This window comes from Bombina bombina, chromosome 10 (genome assembly GCF_027579735.1).
Source record: "Bombina bombina isolate aBomBom1 chromosome 10, aBomBom1.pri, whole genome shotgun sequence".
Classification (NCBI taxonomy): Eukaryota; Metazoa; Chordata; class Amphibia; order Anura; family Bombinatoridae; genus Bombina; species Bombina bombina.
In genome coordinates, this window is record NC_069508.1 from 65,335,700 (window position 1) to 65,358,914 (window position 23,215).

The following is a 23,215-nucleotide window of genomic DNA, read 5'->3' on the forward strand; positions in this document are numbered from 1 at the left end:
TTGTACTTTGCCCTGTTATAGGTCAGATGCAGCAGCGAACTACAAAACACTATCCTGTCTCAGAAGAACCACCTAGAAAGAAAAGTCTGCTGAAATCCATTAGGAGGCAGGAGAATTGGACATGCAATGGACTCATTGAAGCTTCCCTGTATTAAAACATCCATGACAATGTGGAAGTTGAGAAAAAATGGAAAGTAACTCCCAGGTGTTGATTATAAAACAAAACACTTCTGTTAAGGGGAAATTGGTTCTAATGTAATTAGAATATATTCAAACATTGGTTCCTCTAGCTCCATACTAAATATTTAGTAAATTAAGGCTAATCACTTGTAAGAGCTTAATTTTAGTACAAAGAAAAACTAGTACCCAGCCTTTCACAGGCAAATTATCTGCACAGAAAGAATATACAATGTACCATAAAAAATTCTCTCAGTAATGGAGGTTAAAGGTGCATAGTTCATGGTATACTTAAATATACTGTGTCATCTCTCTGGCAAATACAATAATTTTGTCACTAAGATGTATTTTTCATCTTCAAGTAAAGGGCTCTGTATTTGTAGGGAATTATTAGGCTCAACTTTGGACAAAGATGCAGTTAAAATAATAAATGGGTACTGGAATCCATTTAGCATGGACTAGAAGAAGTATTTTGTTTCCTTATTCAACCGCCAGTCAGTTTTTCCATTTAATAAATTAACTGAAGTGTGTTTTTCTTTTATTTTGCTGTGAATTCATTTCATAGTTTTGTTTAGAAAGAGTGGAAGTTAACGTAATATTTTGTTTGCAATACTTTTGGAGTTAGTTCTCCTATGCATTCAGTAAATGACCTAAGATAAAGCATAACCATAACGATGAGTAAGTGGAAAGATAATCTATCTATAACTCAAGTAAAAATAAGATATTGTATGCCATACACTGGGCCAGTATTTACCTGCCAATATAGTGTTGTGGTGTATCCATGTTCTTCTACAGATACAAAAAGACTCACATTGGATTCTACCCAATTTTTCAATCTTAACACCTCTATCCATACGTGCTTCTAGAAATAAACAATGCTATTATAATATTAAACTGCTGAAGATTGATTCACTGTCTCAGTCTGGAAAGGTTGAGGGCCATGTAAAATGTATTGGAGGATTTGCTCAAAAAGTAAGTTACCTTCTTCATTCGGAAACCATTGACAATCTTTTTCTTAAATAATCTTCTCTCAGTGTTTTGTTGTAGTTAGATCTGAATTATTACTTATACAATGCCTCATATTCATAGGGTGTTAAGTAAGATTGTAAAAGATTGTCTTTCCATTTACAAAACTCCATATGCCAACAACTCATAAGGCCTGGAAAATGGTTTCTTTTAGATCTATGAATAATAAAAGATAGGAATTATTCTCTCAACAAAATCTCTTAATTATGCAGTACTATCGAAGGCTTCTACGACAATGCCTTATGCACAAGTTTCACCAGCACAACATTATGATTGGTGGAATTGGACATAACAAATGTTTCAAACATATAAACTTGATTCAGCACCTACAAAACATAATGTTTCAAACATTATTGTCCACGGTGACCTTGAATGTTTTTATGGAACCCAGAAGCCTGATTTATTGACACACAGCATACTGAACAATCTGAGTCAAATGCATTTCTTGTTGAATTTTGTAGTGGAATGTCTACAAAATCTATGGAAATTAGTATATAAAAAATCCAGATGTTAGTTTGTCAGTAGTGTTTATTTATTATTGTTAATAGCAAGGATGGTGGATAGACAACTATATATACACTAGACTACAAAATTAATTTAACTGCTTCCAAGTCTCTAAAAGATTCTTCAAATTGTGTAAATCAATATAAAGATACAATGCAAACACAGCATCATCTATATATATATAAAATTATAAACCAGTGTAAGTATTTCTATTCTGGCATGAATATACCCACTTCCATTTTCAAGCATATACAGCAACAAGGGTATATATCCATGACAGATCTGGAATCTAACAACTGGTATATTTGATGCTGTAAAGTTGCTTCCTATAAACAGCTATATAAGCTGTATTTGTAAATATAAGTTTACCATTTGGTGTTTGTGTTGAGTTCCTACTCACTTAAAAGCTTTAAAAATAACTGCTCTTATGATTTTTAATTGATCATTACTGAGTGCCATATTTTATTTTAAGATTTCACTTTATTTTTTAAATTATAACAATTAGAATGTAATTTTTTTTCATTATGGTTACCCTTTTTTTTCTACAAAGACCAGAAATTACTTATGGGAATAAGAAAATCATGACATTATAAATATATTTAAATTAACTTTAAAGATGGATACATTTATGTAATTAATGAGGTTGTGTAAACTTACGACTGTCACCCCTATTATAAAAAGTATTAATATATGATACAAAATGTATTTATATGTATATATTTCTGTATATATTGCATATGTGTGCAGTGTATAGGCATTCTGCCTTTTGGTTTTCTTTGTAAGCAGTGAATAAATTGTACGTTTATTGCCTCCCATGAATAATATGGGAAGATTAAAAAATCTGGGGGGAAAAAAGTAAAAGGCGCATCCTTTTAGTACAGAGTTCCCTATTAAAAATAAGGAAAATAAACAAATACAGTGTTTGATATTTGGTGTTTCTGTTTATTTGTGTATATCAAAACACGGGTTAAACACTTTGTTACTATTATTTTTTCTTTTTAAAGCATCTCAAACTATGCAGCAGATTTGCTAAGGAGGTTGAGGAGGCTGAAACCACTGGTATTCTTCTGTAAAATAAACAGATGATAGTGGAGCACAGATCCATAAAAATACAATTTAAAAAAAAGCATCAAAACCACAAACGTTTAAAACAAGGGTTGAGAAACACTGGGTCTTACGCATTTCGACTCACACGACTCACACAGGTGCCTTAATCATAGACCTTGGCTTCCCTAAAAAGGTCCTACAGGTAAAGTCATAGGCAAAAGATTATAGGTAGAGTGAAACACCTCCACAGTGTGATATACACCCCTCACATTTTTGTAAATATTTTATTATATCTTTTCATGTGACTAAAGAAATTACACTTTGCTTCAAAGTAAAGTAGTGAGTGCACAGCCTGTATAACAGTGTAAATTTGCTGTCCCCTCAAAATAACTCAACACACAGCCATTAATGTCTAAACCGTTGGCAACAAAAGTGAGTACACCCCTAAGTGGAAATGTCCAAATTGGGCCCAAAGTGTCAATATTTTGTGTGGCCACCATAATTTTCCAGCACTGCCTTAACCCTCTTGGGCATGGAGTTCACCAGAGCTTCACAGGTTGCCACTGGAGTCCTCTTCTACTCCTCCATGATGACATCACAGAGCTGGTGGATGTTAGAGACCTTGCGTTCCCCCACATTCCATTTGAGGATGCCCCACAGATGCTCAATAGGGTTTAGGTCTGGAGACATGCTTTGACGGTCCATCACCTTTAACCTCAGCTTCTTTAACAAGGCAGTTGTCATCTTGGAGGTGTGTTTGGGGTCGTTATCATGTTGGAATATTACCATGTGGTCCAATCTCTGAAAGGAGGGGATCATGCTCTGCTTCAGTATGTCAAAGTACATGTTGACATTCATGGTTCCCTCAATGAACTGTAGCTCCTCAGTGCCGGCAGCACTCATGCAGGCCCAGACCATGACATTCCCACCACCATGCTTGACTGTAGGCAAGACACACTTGTCTTTGTACTCCTCACCTGGTTGCCGCCACACACGCTTGACACCATCTGAACCAAATAAGTTTATCTTGGTCTCATCGGACCACAGGACATGGTTCCAGTAATCAATGTCCTTAGTCTGCTTGTCTTCAACAAACTGTTTGCGGGCTTTCTTGTACATCATCTTTAGAAGAGGCTTTCTTCTGGGACGACAGCCATGCAGACCAATTTTATGCAGTGTGTGGCGTATGGTCTGAGCACTGACAGGCTGACCCCCCACACCTTCAACCTCTGCAGCAATGCTGGCAGCACTCATATGTATATTTCCCAAAGACAACCTCTGGATATGACACAGAAGCATGTGCACTCAACTTCTTTGGTCGACCATGGCGAGGTCTGTTCTGAGTGTAACCTGTCCTGTGAAACCGCTGTATGGTCTTGCCCACCATGCTGCAGCTCAGTTTCAGGGTCTTGGCAATATTATTATAGCCTAGGCCATCTTTATGTAGAGCAACAATTCTTTTTTTCAGATGCTCAGAGAGTTCTTTGCCATGAGGTGCCATGTTGAGCTTCTAGAGACCAGTAGGAGAGAGTGTGAGAGTGATAACACCAAATTGAGCCCAATTTGGACATTTACACTTAGGGGTGTACTCACTTTTGTTGCCAACAGTTTAGACATTAATGGCTGTGTGTTGAGTTATTTTGAGGGACAGCAAATTTACACTGTTATACAGGCTGTACACTCACTACTTTACATTGTAGTAAAGTGTCATTTCTTCAGTGTTGTCACATGAAAAGATATAATAAAATATTTACAAAAATGTGAGGGGTGTACTCACTTTTGTGAGATACTGTGTATATATATAATTTATTATTATAATATATTTATTATAATTATAAATATATATATGAGTATATATATATATATATATATATTAAAAAAAAGAAGAAGAAAGAGGCGCACAAGGCGAGACTCAAGTGAAGAAATTTATTGCAAGTTACTGCACACGCAAAACAAATTGCACTTACTAGATTTAAAATAAAACAGGCATTCAAGTGGAGTGCTGTGTTCTTACAGCTACCCTGTCTCACACGACAGGCATAGATAGTCTGCCTTATCAAATGCTGCAATCAGAGTCCGGGGAAGTTTCCGGATCCTTTTCCAAAACTCTGTGTAGCTCGTGGGGACATGAAGACTTGTAAGTTCCTAACACCTCCAGGTGATATGCAGAGTCTTTTTCAAATTATCTCCTTTGGGTCATCATATTAACCAGAGATTTTCATAGACAGTCCATTCAGACCATATACGTTGAACCCTGCATATGGGTAACTTTATCAAGGTACTGTAAAATACTGTTAAACACTGTCAAACACAGTAATCTTTAAACACAGGTTTTTTTTTAACGTCAGGAGCTGCAATATTGAGTTCCATTTTTTCTTGATCTTGGTTCCTTATAAATTTTTAAGAATTGTATATCTTGATGGTACCACAATAACATAAGGTATATTACGAATATTTAAGAAGCTTTATAATAAGCATATGAGAAGTGTGCTTTTATATTTTATATCTTTGCATTTATATTACATATTTCTGATTTTGTATTCTGGTGAGGAGAGAGAGAGATATATATAACAACAAGATAATATTTGTTTAGTGTCAGATTCTTAGCGCAATTCTTTTTCTTCTGTTTATATTATATATATATAATTATATATATGATTATACAAAATGTACAAATGTATATTCAGTCATGGTGATATATATAGTGACGAGTAACATTTTGGCCTTTCTAGCTGCTTAGGACTTGACATTTTTGAGCCATATGAATGTAGGTCCCTTGTTCCCCACACCATTGTCTGGTATTAACTGCAGAGAAGTGTGAGGTCCTCATGGGGGTTAGATACCATCTAAAAGAAGTATTTATACAATTCTCCTTAAGATCCACACAGACTAAACCCTTACAAGAATCATAAAATATCTGATTCTAATCACATTTTGGGAAATCCTCTCCAATGTCCCTCTCCCATTTTTCTAAAAATGTTGGTTTAGTATTATGTTTAGTCTCTTGTATAGTTAGATATAGCATGGAAATAATCTGTTTATCTCATGTTTTACATAGTCGTTCCAGTGTGGTATATGGTTGCTATCTCAGGTGGGTACAGTGCTTGGCAAGAGCTGAAGAGATTTGGAGGTAGAGATACCAGTGTAATGTTTGTGGGAATATTTTATCCTGAGTATAAGTTAATATACGTCCCTGCTCTAGAAAGTCAGCAACTATGTATAGACCCTTATTTTCTAATTTCCCTATTTTTGTGTGGAGCTCTGAGAGTAGAAGGATGTTAATTGGGAGTACCTTAGATTTTGTGGGTATCAGATTTAATGATTTGGTGAGGGGTTTCCAAAGTTGATTTGTATCTGATTTGATAGGTGATCTATAACCGCTGGGGCAGGTTTTACATTCCAAATCCCATAATATATCGTTTGGGTTCTAATATCCCCCCAAATCTGCCTCAATTTTTGTCTAAAGGACATTCTGCAGATTCTTACTGAGCAGGATGGTTTGGGCTAATCTGGTTGTCTGGTAATAATCCAGTAGATTGGGCATTCCTACTCCCACCATCTGTCTGTGTTGAGTTAGTAGTGGGATGCAATTCTTGCCCTCTTCTCCCCCCGTAGTAAGATGAGGAGGTCAGATTTAAGATTATGTAAGTCTATAGGGGGAATCCTAACTGGTAGGGTCCTAAAGAGCTATCATATCCATGGAAGGATATTCATTTTTATGGCTGACAGTCGGTAATACCATGAAAAGTTACCCTTCCTCCACTTTCCAAAGTCCCTTTAATTGTTTTATTGAGTGGTATGTAGTTCAGTTTATATAGAATTGCATAGGTGTCTGATATTTTGATTCCTAGATAGGTGATGGAGTGCTTAGCCCAAGTGATATTGAAATTGGCCTCAATTAGTTTTTTAGTGTGTGCGGGAAGGCCTAGGGATAGTGCCTCACATTTATCTAGGTTATTTTATAGCCTGATATGTCTGAGAATTCTTGTATAGTTTGGTAGAGATTAGGTAAAGAAATTAAAGGTTTGGCCAAAGTCAACAGGACATCACTGGCAAATAATGAGAGCTTGTACTCAGAGTCTCCTAAGTGGACTCCTGCTATATCTGGGGCGTTTCTAATACATGAAGCAAGTGGTTCGATGCATAAGGCAAACAGTAGTGGTGAAAGTGGGCGCCCCTGGTGGGTGCCATTCAAATTCTTAATGGGTCTGAACTGGAAGCATGCCACTCTGATAGTAGCATAGAACAGAAGTAGCAGACGCACCACAGGATCCTTATTCAGAGGTTATCTTTATTGCCATATACTGGGAGCCAGCTGGCTCCCAGTATGTGGCAATAAAGATAACCTCTGAATAAGGATCCTGTGGTGCGTCTGCTACTTCTGTTCTATTTTACTTTGAGGATTTTTGCAGTAATCCTATTGCAATATGCACCCTATTAAGGACTGAAGTGCTGGATTTTTGAACTGTTTCTACTCTGATAGTAGCAGTTAGTGTTGAGTATATTGCTTGGACTGCCCGCATGAAAGCTCCATCAACGCCCATCTCAGTCAGAACCCCTAATATATTAATCCAATCCACTCTGTCAAACACCTTCTCTGCATCCAAGGACAGATACAAAGAAGGCATTGTAGTTCCCACCAAATATTCCACCAGAGCTGTCATTCTCTGAACATTGTCAGGGGCTTTCCAGTCTTTTATGAAGCCAACCTGATCAGGGTTTATTAGATTTGGAAGATTGGCTCAAATTTTGGTAAGGATTTTAATGTCCTGATTAATCAGGGAGATTGGCCTATAGCTGTGACAACGTATCGGATTCTTACTAGCTTTAGGAATCACCACTATTTTTTCCCTTAGAATGTAAGAGGGTATTTCCCATCCTTGCATTATATCATTACAGAATTTCCTAATGTGGGGGACTAATGCCTTTTCAAATAATTTGAAATAGTCACCAGGGAAGCCATCAGGTCCCAATGCTTTACCCGATTTGAGTTCTTTGCTAACTGTTAATATCTCTTCTGCTGAGACTTCTGCATTCAATTCCTCTCTATCTACTTGACTAATAGTATTCAATTTAGTATTTTGTAGGGATTGTTGTAGCAGTGTCTGTGTCTAAAATGTCACCTTTACCTTCTGACCATCATAAAGAAGCTCATAATAATCAGCAAAAGTATCTGCAATTTCCAGCGGGTTAGAGGTGAGAATCCTGTTGGATCTCAGCAGGGCAAGGATAGAGTACGCTTTAATCATTTCTCTTAGCTTGTAGGCCAGGTATTTATCAGGTTTGTTGGAATATAGGAAGCCATGTGCCTTTACCGTATTTTTCGCTCCATAAGACGCACTTTTTTCCCTTCAAAAGTAAGGGGAAATGTCTGTGCGTCTTATGGAGCGAATGTGACTGGCATTTGATTAAAAAAAATGAAGTGAATGACATCGCACAGTGTCAGGAGGGAAAAACTAGTAATGGTTAAGGAGATTTTGCTACTATGCTACTTTAATCTCTCTCAGTTGAGCAAATTGCTTTAAGCTGACCGGAACTTGTACCGGTTACGTTAGACAAATGTGCTTGTTTGCTGGAGGAGCGGCTTACTTTGGCTGTGAGAGGCAGCAGCAAGTGATACAGTGACGTAGCGAATGTGGGTGTGTACGGATCCTCCAATCCGCTCCCTGGAATTGCTGACAGGCTAGACTCTGTGTGAAAATGCCTGATCCGCGGTCTTGGAGTTAGAGATCCTGCTTGCTCTGCTCACCGCCCGCCCACCTCCTAACTCCCGCGCTATGTGATGCCTAGTGTATGTGCATTGGGGATCCTGAGAGAGGAGGAAAACACTCGGACGTACAAGCTATTTGGATTACGGTAAGTGGTTCCATAAAGGGCAATACAGACACTGGCTGCTGGTACCTACTGTCACACTCGCAGACACTATAGGTGCATGTATACTCAGCAAGTTTTTGCTTGTACGCGGTAGCCCCACGCCTCCCCCTGAGCAGCCACAGACTGACACCCAGGACACCTGCTCTTCCTGTGGCTTCAGACTCCTGGAGGACGCTGGCAGAATGGACCAGAATTTTTTTAAGAAGCAGTAAAGAGGCACTTTTTAATTTGGCTTAGTGTGAGAAACACCCATGCTGTGCCCAAAGCAGCTATGGTCACGGCCGTTCCGGAAGCAACACATTAGCCGTGTATGGGAGGATGGGAGTGTGGAGACCTAGACGGCCACACTAGCATCTCAGGGCTGGTTATAGTGTGCCCATCTAGGTCTCCACACTCCCATCCTCCCGTACACGGCTAATGTGTTGCTTCCGGAACGGCCGTGACCATAGCTGCTTTGGGCACAGCATGGGTGTTCCTCACGCTAAGCCAAATTAAAAAGTGCCTCTTTACTGCTTCTTAAAAAAATTCTGGTCCATTCTGCCAGCGTCCTCCAGGAGTCTGAAGCCACAGGAAGAGCTGGTGTCAGTCTGTGGCTCAGGGGGAGGCGTGGAGCTACCGGGTGCAAGCAAAAACTTGGTGAGTATGCAGGCACCTAACCAGCCCTGAGATGCTAGTATGCCCATCTAGGTCTCCACACTCCCATCCTCCCGTACATGGCCAATGTGTAGCTTCCGGAACGGCCGTGACCATAGCTGCTTTTGGCACAGCATGGGTGTTCTTCACACTAAGCCAAATTAAAATGTGCCTCTTCACTGCTTTCAAAAAGTCCTGGGCCATTCTGCTAGCGTCTTCCAGGAGTCTGAACTCTGAAGCCACTATATACAATTTTGCAGAGCTAGGTGGATGGATACCAGTCCAAAATTATTATACACACTGACACGCTTTAATAAATGGTTATTTAATACTTTTCATACAGTTGTCACATTTAAACTTTAAATGTGACAACTGTATGTAAAGTATTAAATAAATACTTGTCACTGCTTTTTTCTAGGTTTGGGCTACTTATGCTAAATAATGTGAGGATAGGAATGTCCCTTTAAGTCTGTATATATTTGTATAAATTATGAATTTGCTACAAATGGCATAGATATGTTTTTTATATCTGATTACTCTGTCAATATAGAATATCTGTGGGCCATTTTTTAGACTGAATTTATGAACTACATTCAGATTATTATTTTTTTCTTGTTTTTTTCCTCTAAAAACTAGGTGCGTCTTATAGTCAGGTGCGTCTTATGGAGCGAAAAATACGGGTAATTTCTCTGTTGCTCTTATTGCAGATTCATTTAAAAATTTTGATAATGTGTGTCTTTTTGTTTGAAGCAATTTAAAGGTAGCTGTAGAGAGGCTTTTCTGATGTTTTTCTAGTGTCTGTATTTCCACCTGGAGTTTGTCTATATTTTTATTAGATAGTTTAACATATCTTGATTTTTCTTTAATAAGTAGTCTTCTGACAAAAGGTTTATGGACTGCCCATGTGGTTATTGGGTTAGTAGTGGAACCTGTATTTATATGCCAATATTATGTCCAGGCTTTTAGGATCTTGGTAAAGATAGTTTGTTTTTAAGTGTATTAGGGTCGTATGTCCAAGAGCATTTTCCACGCACGTTGATTATACCTGTCAAATCTACCTGGACTATAGAATGGTGAGACCAGACACATGGGTGAATACTGTAGAAGAGGATATTACATTTGGAATTAACACCTGGCTAACAAAAACATAGTCCAGCCTGGAGTAGGATTTATGTGCATGTGAATAATATGTATAGTCTGTCGTCAGTCCATATAGACCTTCTCATGAATCTAAGGGGCCAAATTATCAAGTTCCGAATGGAGCTTGATGCCCCTGTTTCTAAAGACCGCTGCTCCATAACTTGTCCGCTTGCTCTAAGGCTGCGGACATCAATCCACCCGATCCTATACGATCGTGCTGATTGACACCCTCTGCTAGCAGCCAAACCTTAACTCCTTAACTCGTCCACCACCTCTGAGACGGCGGACAGCTATCAGCCCGATCGGATACGATCAGGTTGATTGACACCCCCTGCTAGCGGCATTGCACAAGCAGTTCACAAGAACTGCTTGTGCAATGATGAATGCCGACAGCGTATGCTGAGGACATGATACACTACATCATATCATGTCCGTCCGCACTTTAATAAATCTGCCCCTAAGACATTATGTGACGCTTGTGAATCTCTTATAGATTTGGCTATGGAGTTATGTCTGTGTTGGTTTCTGGTCATTTTAGTTACATCTTTATTAGTATAAGGAGTCAGAGAGATGTTAAAATCCCTTGCTAGGATTATTCTAGATTGAGACCATTGTGTCAAAGGATGTGAGATGTGGCTAAAAAAGGTATCTTGCTTTTCATTCGGGCAATAGAAATTACATAGAGTGATCTGCGTGTTTTGAATGCGACCCCTGACTATTAGAAACCTACCCCCAGGGTCCCTAATGACTTCTTTTGTGGTAAAGTGGATGGAATTATGGATAATGATGGAGACCCCTCTTTTCTTTTGGTCTATAGTGGAGTGATAGCGGAGTGGGAAATGACTATTCCAGTATTTTGGGATCAGGGTAGAAGTGAAGTGGGTTTCTTGTAGAAATATAATTTGTGCCCTCAATTTAGAGTACTGATTTAATTCTGTCTTACATTTCACATCCTTATTGAGGCCTCTTACATTATGTGAGAGAAATGTAACCTCATGAGTCATTATGTGCGGTTACTCACTCCTTGCGCCTCATTGCTATCCTCCCCTATAGATGTGACAGAATTATTATCTTGATGTCCCCTAATTCCCTCACTATCCGGGATCATGGAGAGCCTCCTAAGACTAATCATACACCAATAACCACGATAAACATAGGTAATAAAACTGGTAAAACAGTGCATCAACAATAACATAACATAGTGACAAATAATTAACCTGTGTTTAACAGAAAAAAATTGTGCAATAGAATATAGAAAATATGAAATATAGTCAATAACAAAGGTATCATGACTTTGGGATATACAGTAGTGACCTACTTGGTCCGCTGCTCCATCATCAGGTCGCTGACTCTGTATACCAATACATCGTAAAATCAGCTGTGTTAAATTATGTCTCTATAAGGGAGTGCAAAGTGTACTATACACAATTGAAAGGTCATGTTGTTTCTAAACCTTAATCTAGAGAAATGAAATTCACCCTTAGATAACTCTGGAATAGATATTGATATGAGATTAAAGTAAAGGAAAAATAGGAATTCCAAAATTTTTTTATACTAATCTACAGAGGACCCTCCAGAACAGAAGCCTGAGAGTGTACGGTATGTCTCTATGGGTGTGCATGTGGAACTTCAGGTTTTTGGCTTCTTCTTGGTGATTTTTTTTTTTTTTAATCTTTATTGCAAATATAACAAATACAAAGCAAGTAAAGGTTTCAGTCAGAAGAAATAAGAGCACAATTACGTATCTGAGTACATTCTTTAGCTTTACCAAAAAATTGTATCCAGTAACATCAACAGTCAATCTTTTATACATCGCTTATTTACTACCCCTCCCCCTTATGTAAACTGGAGAGTTTGGAAAATAGCAATGGGAGTGGTGATAAATATAAGGTGTGTATTGAGTGGTTCTCTTCATGCACTTGATACATGTATTTGTGCAGTTATTTTGATAGTGAAATTATGTATTCCTCCCAAATAAAGAGGATTGAGTGATAGTGATCCTATTGGTGTGTAAATAATGATATTTTTCTAGGGAAAGGGTAAGTGTGACATGTGATCTCCATTTAGCTGTAGTTGGTACCTCTATTTTTTTCCATAATTTTGGTATTAGTTTTTTTTGCACAGTCAACCATAGTAGTAAATAGTTTAGCGCTATATGAACATGTAATATTGATTGGGTTATGTAGTAAGAGGGTTGTCAGGTCATGTTGTAAGATATCGCTTTTTCCATTTCAGGTATTATGTTGGACCAGTATGTTTGTATAAGGGGGCAGAACCACCATATATGGGCCATTGTACCATGTTGGCCATAGTCTCTCCAACAGTTTCCATTTGTTTGAGGATATATTTTTGCTAGTCTGCTCAGTGTGAGATACCAGCAGCAGAGTAGCTTCATGTTCATTTCAGAGATTCCTACAGATGAGGATTTGCTCATATTTCTAAAAAATGTCTGCCAATTTTGTTTAGTGATCTTCTTCCCACTGTTTGGTGTACGAGGGTAAAGATGTCGAGTGAATTTGTAATAATAGTTTATATGAGAGCGAAAGAACACCTCTCGTTCCTTCCGTTGAGGAACATATGGATTCAAAGGGGGATAGAGGTCTGATAAAATTATGTATTTAGGGATGGGTAAGTATAAAATAAGACAGTTGTTGATAGTGGAACCAATTATTGAAGATTGATAAGTGTGAGTTTGTCATGCTAGATAGTGGTTTCAACTGTTCCCCTTGTAATACCATATAGCATGGTAGTGATTCATGTATAGTTTTCATGTCTAATGATTCAAGTGCGTAAGAAATTGGTATATTGTGATTATGTAACAAAGGGGATAAGGGGGAAGGTATTGTTGTAAAAACGTTAGGGCTTGCTGTTAGTTTGTTCCATATTCTATAGGTTTCAAGAACATTAGATGGTGTAGTGTTAGGGAGTTTCCTAGGACAGTTTACTCAAAAAAATTCTCCCCTTTAATTTGTTACCAATGATTCACTTTACACTACCCGCTGGAGTGTATTAAATTGTTTACAATTAGCTCCTTTATCCTTATATTGGCATTTGAAATAGTTGATTTAGCATGTGGTATCCCCACCTATTCCAGAAGTTTGTGGCCTCAGGTCCAAGCTATAGATAAGCTTTTTAAACACAGCCAGCAGAACAAATTACACTCACAGTGGGGTATAGAAGAGATAAGGTAATAAAATGTTAATTTTCCATTGTTCTCTCCAAGTATTGGTGATTGGTTTACGGACAGATATAAGATAAAGAAGCAGGTATATGTACACAATGTAATAAAGTAATGAGATCTGATTATACAAGCTCACCCCATTATTGTGGTTGTGGCTTCAAAACACAAAATCAGATCTTAAATATACACAAATAAACCTTAAAAAGCAAATTATCATACATTTTTTACCCTGCAGTTGGTAAAAAAGTAATTTTAAACACATTAAGGGAAAAACAATTTTACAGTATACTGTCCCTTTAATTTTTGATAGCCAGCATAAGCTTCCTAGTTGGTGGGAGTCTGTTAGTAGATGTTCTAGCTGTACCCACTCGTTATCTTTGCTGTTTAAGCACCAATCGGTTATTCTTGTTAGGTGGGATGCGTTTCTATAGAGATGAATGTTGGGGATCCCCAACCCTCCCTTATCTCTGTATCTGTATGTAGTGGCTTTCGCTATTCTAGGCATTCTATTTTGCCAAATATACTCATTTATCATATTCTGTAATTTAGTGATGTAGGTTTCAGGGATGAAGACTGGCATAGTTTGTAAGATATATAGTATGCGTGGCAGGATCGTCATTTTTACTGCGTTGATCCTACCAAAACAAAAATATGTTTCCTTTTGGATAATTCAGCCTGCGTAGTTTGAAGGAGTGAGTTGTAATTATGGGAAAGTATAAGTTGTTTGTTGTGAGATATAAACACCCCCAGGTATTTTATAGGCCCTGATTTGATTTGAAATAGATATTTATTTTCTATATCCGTCTCTACCTCAGAAGTTATGTTAATCGTTATTGCCTCTGTCTTATTTTGGTTTATTTTGTCATTTCGAGTGTATACCATAATTATTTATTTCGGCCATAAGTGCTGTCAGTGAGTTCAAAGGGGAAGTTAGGGTCAACATAATGTCGTCTGCATAAAGTAATCATTTATATTGTAGATTGTCGATGCTGAGACCAGTGATATCATTATTGTAGTGAATTTTTGTGGCAAGAATTTCTATGGCCAGGACAACCGACAGAGGGGATAAGGGGCATCCCTGTCTGGTGCCATTATGTATTGTAAAGGGTGCCAATAACGTGTCATTAAGTCGAATTCTAGCATTTGGTTGCTGGTAAAGCGCAAATATTTTATTTATGACCTGATCTCCAAATCCAAATTGAGTTAGAGAGTGTTTAAGAAAAGTCCAGTCTAGCCTGTCAAAAGCCTTTTCTGCATCTAGTGAGATAATTATTGATGGGGTCTGAGTAGTGTGGGCATGTTCTAGAAGGTTGAGTATTTTATTGGTATTGTCACGCGTCTCTCTTTTAGGTGTGAAACTCACCTGATTGATATGAAAGATTGAGGGTAATAGTTCATTTATCCTGGTAGCTAGGATTTTTGCATAACATTTTTTATATCGATATTTAATAATGAGATTGGGCGGAAATTCTCGGGACAATTGGGTGTTTTGCCAGGTTTTGGTATCACAGTTATGTGTGCCTCTATCATTGTAGGTGGAAAAGGATGCTCCACTCCTACATAATTTAGGAGATCATGTAGGTATGGTAAAAGTATATCTGAATATGTCTGAAAGTATTTAGTAGTGAAGCCACCTGGGCCGGAATTTTACCTTTATTAAGTTGTTTAATGGCCTGTAATATTTCCAATTGTGTGAAAGGTTTGTTTAATTCAGATTTTCTGTTCAGTTAATGTGGGAGTGTGGGCTTGAGCTATGTATATTTTACTCCCAAGTTATTTGATCTCTGATTGTTCCTGTGGGGTAATATTGTATAAGTTGGAGTAATATGATCTGAACTGGGTTAATATATCAGGGGTGGTCTGGATTAGTTTATTAGAGGCAGTTTTAAGTTCATATACAGGCAGTGCAGAATTATTAGGCAAGTTGTATTTTTGAGGATTAATTTTATTATTGAACAACAACCATGTTCTCAATGAACCCAAAAAACTCATTAAGATCAAAGCTGAATAGTTTTGGAAGTAGTTTTTAGTTTGTTTTTAGTTATAGCTATTTTAGGGGGATATCTGTGTGTGCAGGTGACTATTACTGTGCATAATTATTAGGCAACTTAACAAAAAACAAATATATACCCATTTCAATTATTTATTTTTTACCAGTGAAACCAATATAACATCTCAACATTCACAAATATACATTTCTGACATTCAAAAACAAAACAAAAACAAATCAGTAACCAATATAGCCACCTTTCTTTGCAAGGACACTCAAAAGCCTGCCATCCATGGATTCTGTCAGTGTTTTGATCTGTTCACCATCAACATTGCGTGCAGCAGCAACCACAGCCTCCCAGACACTGTTCAGAGAGGTGTACTGTTTTCCCTCCTTGTAAATCTCACATTTGATGATGGACCACAGGTTCTCAATGGGGTTCAGATCAGGTGAACAAGGAGGCCATGTCATTAGATTTTCTACTTTTATACCCTTTCTTGCCAGCCACGCTGTGTAGTACTTGGACGCGTGTGATGGAGCATTGTCCTGCATGAAAATCATGTTTTTCTTGAAGGATGCAGACTTCTTCCTGTACCACTGCTTGAAGAAGGTGTCTTCCAGAAACTGGCAGTAGGACTGGGAGTTGAGCTTGACTCCATCCTCAACCCGAAAAGGCCCCACAAGCTCATCTTTGATGATACCAGCCCAAACCAGTACTCCACCTCCACCTTGCTGGCGTCTGAGTCGGACTGGAGCTCTCTGCCCTTTACCAATCCAGCCACGGGCCCATCCATCTGGCCCATCAAGACTCACTCACATTTCATCAGTCCATAAAACCTTAGAAAAATCAGTCTTGAGATATTTCTTGGCCCAGTCTTGACGTTTCAGCTTGTGTGTCTTGTTCAGTGGTGGTCGTCTTTCAGCCTTTCTTACCTTGGCCATGTCTCTGAGTATTGCACACCTTGTGCTTTTGGGCACTCCAGTGATGTTGCAGCTCTGAAATATGGCCAAACTGGTTGCAAGTGGCATCTTGGCAGCTGCACGCTTGACTTTTCTCAGTTCATGGGCAGTTATTTTGCGCCTTGGTTTTTCCACACGCTTCTTGCGACCCTGTTGACTATTTTGAATGAAACGCTTGATTATTCGATGATCACGCTTCAGAAGCTTTGCAATTTTAAGAGTGCTGCATCCCTCTGCAAGATATCTCACTATTTTTGACTTTTCTGAGCCTGTCAAGTCCTTCTTTTGACCCATTTTGCCAAAGGAAAGGAAGTTGCCTAATAATTATGCACACCTGATATAGGGTGTTGATGTCATTAGACCACACCCCTTCTCATTACAGAGATGCACATCACCTAATATGCTTAATTGGTAGTAGGCTTTTGAGCCTATACAGCTTGGAGTAAGACAACATGCATAAAGAGGATGATGTGGTCAAAATACTCATTTGCCTAATAATTCTGCACTCCCTGTATATAAGATTTGATCTTTTGCTGTTTAAGGGCCATGGCCAAAAATTTCCCTGTTTCGTTCATAGAAATAAACGCTGCTTAAATTTTAGTGTGTTAATATGATTTTCTAACATTAGATATTCATCCAACGCTGATCTTGAATGGGCGAGTCTGGTTTTAATTTCTGTATTGGTGGGGTTTAATTTATGCTTGTAATCTATTTTAGATAAATTTGATGAGAGTTCAATATATTTGGTCCGTTTCAGCTTATTCATTTGAGTTTTATATTTTATAAATTCCTCTCTATTGAAACACTTATGGGCTTCCCAAACAACAAATGTGTTGGTTTCTGGTATAGCATTAATGTGGAAATGCTCCTTTAAGGATTGGCTTATTTTCTCAACAGTGTCAGTATTAAAAAGAAGGGACTCATCTAGTCTCCAGTTGAATGTTGTAGCAGGCGAATCAGGCCAGCTTACTATAGTGGTTACAGCTGAGTGATCTGACCATACAGTGGGGTAATTTTAGAGTGAACGTGTCTGGAGGAAATTCCATGCTGAGCCTGATTTCATGCACTATAAGTTCATTCTTTACTCTTACACCTCTGCCCTTCGCTTAGCTAAGCAAACCTACTTCTCTTCTCTTATATCCAACTCTTCAAACCCTAAAAGACTCTTCTCCATTTTCAGCTCTCTCCTCTACCCACCTGCACCACCCCCCATCATCTGCATTCAGTGCTCAAGACCTTGCTGACTATTTTTCAATAAAACATTTGCCATCCGAAGAAACATCCCAACACAAACCTGCAATCTCCCAACGCCGCTCCCAGTCACCCCCTCTGCCACTCTCTGCACCCTCCTTCCATCACTGAGAGTGAAATGGCTTCCCTTTTGTCTTCCTCACACCTCACTACCTGCCCACTTGACCCTATTCCTTCACATCTAATTCCTCCTCTGTCTCCCACCCTCACTCCGGCTCTTACTCACATATTCAACCTATCCCTTTCTACCGGCTCTCTCCCTGCCTCCTTCAAACATACAAAGGTCACCCCCATCCTCAAAAAGCCCTCCCTTGACCCTAACTCCCCTGCAAACTACTGCCCCATATAACTGCTCCCGCTAGCTTCAAAATTCCTTGAAAAACTAGTTTTCAATCGCCTAACCCACTTCCTGTCCTCCAACTCATTGCTCGACCCCCTGAAATCTGGCTTCCGTCCCCAACACTCAACTGAGACTGCCCTCACCAAGGTTACTAACAATCTCCTTTCTGCTATAAACAAAGGCTGCCAATCTATACTCATCTTACTTGACCTCTCTGCTGCCTTTGACACTGTTGACCATCCCCTTCTCCTACGGACTCTCAGCTCTCTTGGTCTCTGTGACACTGCCCTCTCCTGGATTCACTCTTATCTCTCTAACAGATCTTTTTCCGTCTATTTTGCTGGGGACTCCTCCTCTCTACTGCCTCTGTCTGTTGGAGTACCTCAAGGCTCTGTCCTGGGTCCTCTACTCTTCTCTATTTACACTTATTCACTGGGTAAACTTATCAACAGCTATGGCTTCAGCTATCACCTTTATGCTGATGATACCCAGATCTACCTTTCCACCCCTGCACTCTCTCCTTCTGTCAATTCTCACATCAGTGACTGCTTATCTGGCATTTCCTCCTGGATGGCCTCTCACCACCTAAAAATAAACATGTCCAAGACCGAACTACTTCTAATTCCCCCCTCTAACTCTACTCAAGTTTCTAATTTTTCTATCACTGTTGGCAGCACCACTATCTCCCCATCACCCCAAGTCCGCTGCCTCGGAGTCATGCTTCACTCAAATCTGTCCTTCATTCCCCACATCCAATTGCTCGCTTCATCCTGCCGCAACCACCTACTCAATATCTCCAAAATTCATCCGTTTCTGAGTGCTGAAACTACTAAACAGCTAATCCACTCCCTGGTAATTTCCCAACTTGACTCCTGTAACAACTTACAAACTGGCCTCCCTCTCTCCCGCCTCTCTCCCCTCCAATCCATCCTAAATGCATCTGCCAGGCTAATCCACCTCTCTTGATGCTCTGTTTCTGCTGCACCTCTCTGTGAGTCCCTTCACTGGCTCCCCATTCACAACAGAGTTAAATTCAAAATTCTCACCCTGACCTACAAAGCCCTCCCCAATGCTACCCCACCCTACCTGTCCTCCCTCATCAACAAATATACTCCTGCCTGCCCCCTAAGATCCAACAATGACCTGCTTCTTGCGTCCTCTACCATCACCTCCTCTCATGCTAGACTACAGGACTTCTCTTGTGCTGCACCAACCCTCTGGAACGCACTTCCTCGAGCTATCAGACTTTCCCCTAACCTCTCCTCCTTTAAACATTCCCTAAAGACCTTACTGTTCAGGGAAGACTTATTAACAAACTAACTTCACTTAACTAACAGTTGCCCTCTATCTCCTCACTAATATCATTCTCACCTTTGCAGTCCCCACCTCCTGTTTCCCATCCTCCTACCCATCTAGATTGTAAATTCCCACGGCAATAGGGCCCTCAGTTCCCCCTGTATTTGTCTGTAAATTTTTTGTCTTTTATCGTATTGTTTCTCCATTGTAATGTTATCCTTGTATCCATGGGCAGCGCTGCGGAATCTGTTGGCGCTTTATAAAGAATAATAATAATAATAATACATGTAAGTCCAGGTTGATTAGTGAGAAAATAATCAATTCTGCTATATGTATGGTTTGGGGAGGAGAAGAAGGTAAAATCTTTGTGCACAGGATTTGTGAATCTCTTAGTGCTTTCCACAAGAATCTTGTTCTTTTTTTTGGGATTCATTAATTTTGGGGTTGGAGCTATCTAAATCTTTATTAAGCATAAAGTTAAAGTCTCCTCTAATGAAAAATAGGCCTTTAGCTATTGTTAAAAGCTTTTGAAACAAGTATCTGAAAAAGGAGATGTATTTTGTATTGGGAGCATAGATATTTATAAAAGTTACAGGTTTGCCATATAGTAGGCCTACAATGCCTAAAAACCTTCCCTCTTTATCCTTGTGGGAATGTAACAGTTGGAATGGTATTCCTTTTTTTTTTTTTTTTTTTCTCAATTTTAAATGTTTATTGAAAGCAAATCAAATACATACAGTCAATATGCAAAATAAAATAAGTTACAACTTTGAATCGCTTCATAACTGAAGTATAAAGGGGGGCACAATGGGATGGGGTAGGAAAGAAAAAAGGGGGGAGGGGTTATACATATACGGTAACAACATATACATGGATAAGCATGTTATTCAGGTCAACTGGCAGTTCTTTATTGCACATTTACAATTTTGCATAGATTCATTATTTCTGGGCCCTTGAGAGATGTGTGTTTTAGTTTGTAGATAGGTTTCCCACAGAAAGAGCATTTGGGCATATGTGTCCATGTTTTTATTTTTCATATAGTGATATTCTTCTAACAAGATTGTACGCTGACATTCTGATTGCCACTGTGCGAGGGAGGGGACTTTATCTGTTTTCCAGTTCCTAGCTATTATAATCTTAAAGCTATTACTTAGTATGTGGAATAATTTTTTGGAAGGAGTGGAACGTTTGCATGGGATCTTATTGAAGAGCCATACGCATGGATCCGATGGTATTCCCTTTTTAATCAAGATGCTAACTCCGTTTTTCTTGGAGTTGTATGAATTGTGAAAATGTTGAGTGAAATGCAGAGTATTTGGGCTCTTTGTGTTCGTTAAAATGAGTCTCCTGAAGGAATAATATGTCACTCTGTCTTCGATGGAGGTCTGACATTGCTTTAGAATGGTTGTGGGGGATATAAGACCTTGCACATTCTGTGAGATTAAACATATTGTGCAGGTATCATGTGTCATCACTATGTGCTAAAGGGTTTGTATTGCGATATATACCATAACTGTGAAGTAGATCTTCTGTATTGTACAGTTGGGGAAACCTTCTTGCATATATAAAACAACAATCAATAGTAAATGGTGTCAAAAACAAGAAAAACAAAAAGAACAAAAAATTCAAAGAAAATAATGTACAGAAACTGTCTACCTGAGCCAGGAGAGATATAACCAATATCAAAAACAGGTAAGATGTTCTCATCTGTAAGGGATGAATCTCCAATTCTGTAATAACTTCTTAGGGGGAAATTACAAAACAGCCCTATTCATTTAACTATGAGTGTTCCATTACCCATGGGAGGAGAGCCAACTAGTGTTAGAGTCCAAACATTTCTTTACTGATAAGAACCTGTATAGAAATATCAAACATACAAAAACACTCTACAAAAAAGTATATTATACTCATCAGCCAACTTCAAGTTCACGTTCACCTTCTGAGGTGTGTGCAGCTGGGGATTTAGGCAACTGTGTTTGGAGTCTCTGCTTTTGGGTCTTAGGTGCCGTCATGCGCCAAGACGATGAGGTTTGCCTGGTGTTTTTTGGGTAGGCCCAGTGATGTTGTTTTGAGTAGTAGTAGTAGTTGGAGGATCTAGGCCTCAGCTCTGCAGGTATCTGAGAAGCCCCAGCAACATGAAATCCTCTTGTTTCGCAATGTGGTAGTAAGCATTGTGTACTCCCTGCACCTTTGGAGGGTATGGGGAGAAAGGTCAGCATAAAATTGTAGAACAGATCCACAGAACCTTATCGGTTAATTCTTTATTGAATTCGCCATGAGTTCCTCTTTCTCGCCAAAGTTCTTGAACTTTATGATTATATCCCTTGGTGGGGCCTGATCGGATGGTTTAGGGCATAGAGCACAATGAGCTCTATCCCAAAGGATTTCTGCTCCTGTGTAATTTCCACGCATATGTGAGAAGAGTGTCTGCAGGTAAACAGGGAAATCCCTTGGTAAAACAAATTCGGGAAAACCTTGTATTCTAATATTCTTTCTATGTCCTCGATTCTCGAAGTCCTCTATTTTGTCATATAGTGTGTCCATAGTGGCCTCTTAGTGTTCTAAGCGTTGAGTGAGTTGGTCAAATTCCTCTCTTAAATTGTTACTGCCATCTTCTAATGCCTCCACTCTGAATCCAAGGGTGTGGACCTCTTGCTTAAGGTCTGCTAACTCCTCTCACACACAAGTGTGGACGATATCTGCTATGTCCTGGTAAGAGGCCAGTGAGGAGAGGATATTTGATGGTATATATGTGGCTTCAGTGCTAGATGTCGTTTTTCTAGGCGACAAAGAAGTTTCATGGGAAATGTTGTGGAAGTTTGTTTTCCCATGTTAAAGTAAGAACTGACAGACTGCTTGTGCAGAGATGTAGTTTTGGCATTTTTATCATGCCTTGGCTGTTTCTTCAAAGCCATGTGGCTGTTGTGTTTAGTTTGTTGGTGCTAGTAACAGGTATCAGATGAACATATATTGTGGAGAATTAATAATAATGAGGGTCATTTAGAAGCTGCAGCGGCTCCTGATGCGACTGCCAAAGTGTAGTGAGATCTGCTTTTTATATACAAAGGGCAGCTGTCACTGCTTTAAAGTGAAAAGACGTTTTTATGAAGTGTTGCATAGCAGGCCTTGCACCTTCTTGCTTTTATGTGGCTATGAGTCTCACTGTGCCGTTTAGTTAGAGTGCCATGCGTTCTAAGCCCTTGTAGTGAGGTTATAATAAGTGAAATAAATGGAGGGCGCTATAGAGCTAAAAGTAAAAAACACATTTATTCACAGACATCTAGTCAAGAAATTAGCCACAAATGGTACAATGATACTTTCTATTAAAAGCTGCTAAATGTACAATAAAACAGGTAAGAGCATGTATCTAAAAATATAATTTGCTAGAAAGATAGCAATAGGGACGTCTCCCTTTAAATCAACATATAATACTGGTGTGTATACAAAAACATGCACTCCTTATAAAACGAACATGCAATAGTATAGAAATAAAAATAAAGAGCAGCAACAAGACCTAATATACCACCTTAAATGAAAGCATGGATAAAAAACTAAAAAAACTAATTAATTAAAAAAAGGGGGTAGTATAAAAATACACAAAATCCAAATCCTTTAAGTCCTTGGGAATGAGGTAGCCTCAGTGGATGACAAATGACTAGGCGTCAATAAGTGATAAATGCATTTGAGCGTTGAGTTCAGCTATTATTGTATCAATACTTTCACACGGATTGCCACATGTGACCAATTAAATAGATATAAACAAAGTGAACAATGTATCAAAGACCTCTAACTGCAT

The 23,215-nt window shown here is 38.8% G+C and overlaps 1 protein-coding gene across 5 annotated transcripts in view; it reads left to right on the top strand.

The window, feature by feature from the left end:
- The window catches only part of LOC128640657 (myomegalin), a 285,549-nt gene extending 282,914 nt beyond the window's left edge, over positions 1 to 2,635 (top strand). For all 5 annotated transcript variants that reach the window (XM_053693086.1, XM_053693087.1, XM_053693088.1 and 2 more), the window contains one exon: positions 22 to 2,635. In XM_053693086.1, the coding sequence (XP_053549061.1) occupies positions 22 to 155 (134 nt within the window). In that variant the 3' untranslated portion in view covers positions 156 to 2,635. The remainder of the gene's footprint in view (positions 1 to 21) is intronic.
- Positions 2,636 to 23,215: the final 20,580 nt, after the last annotated feature.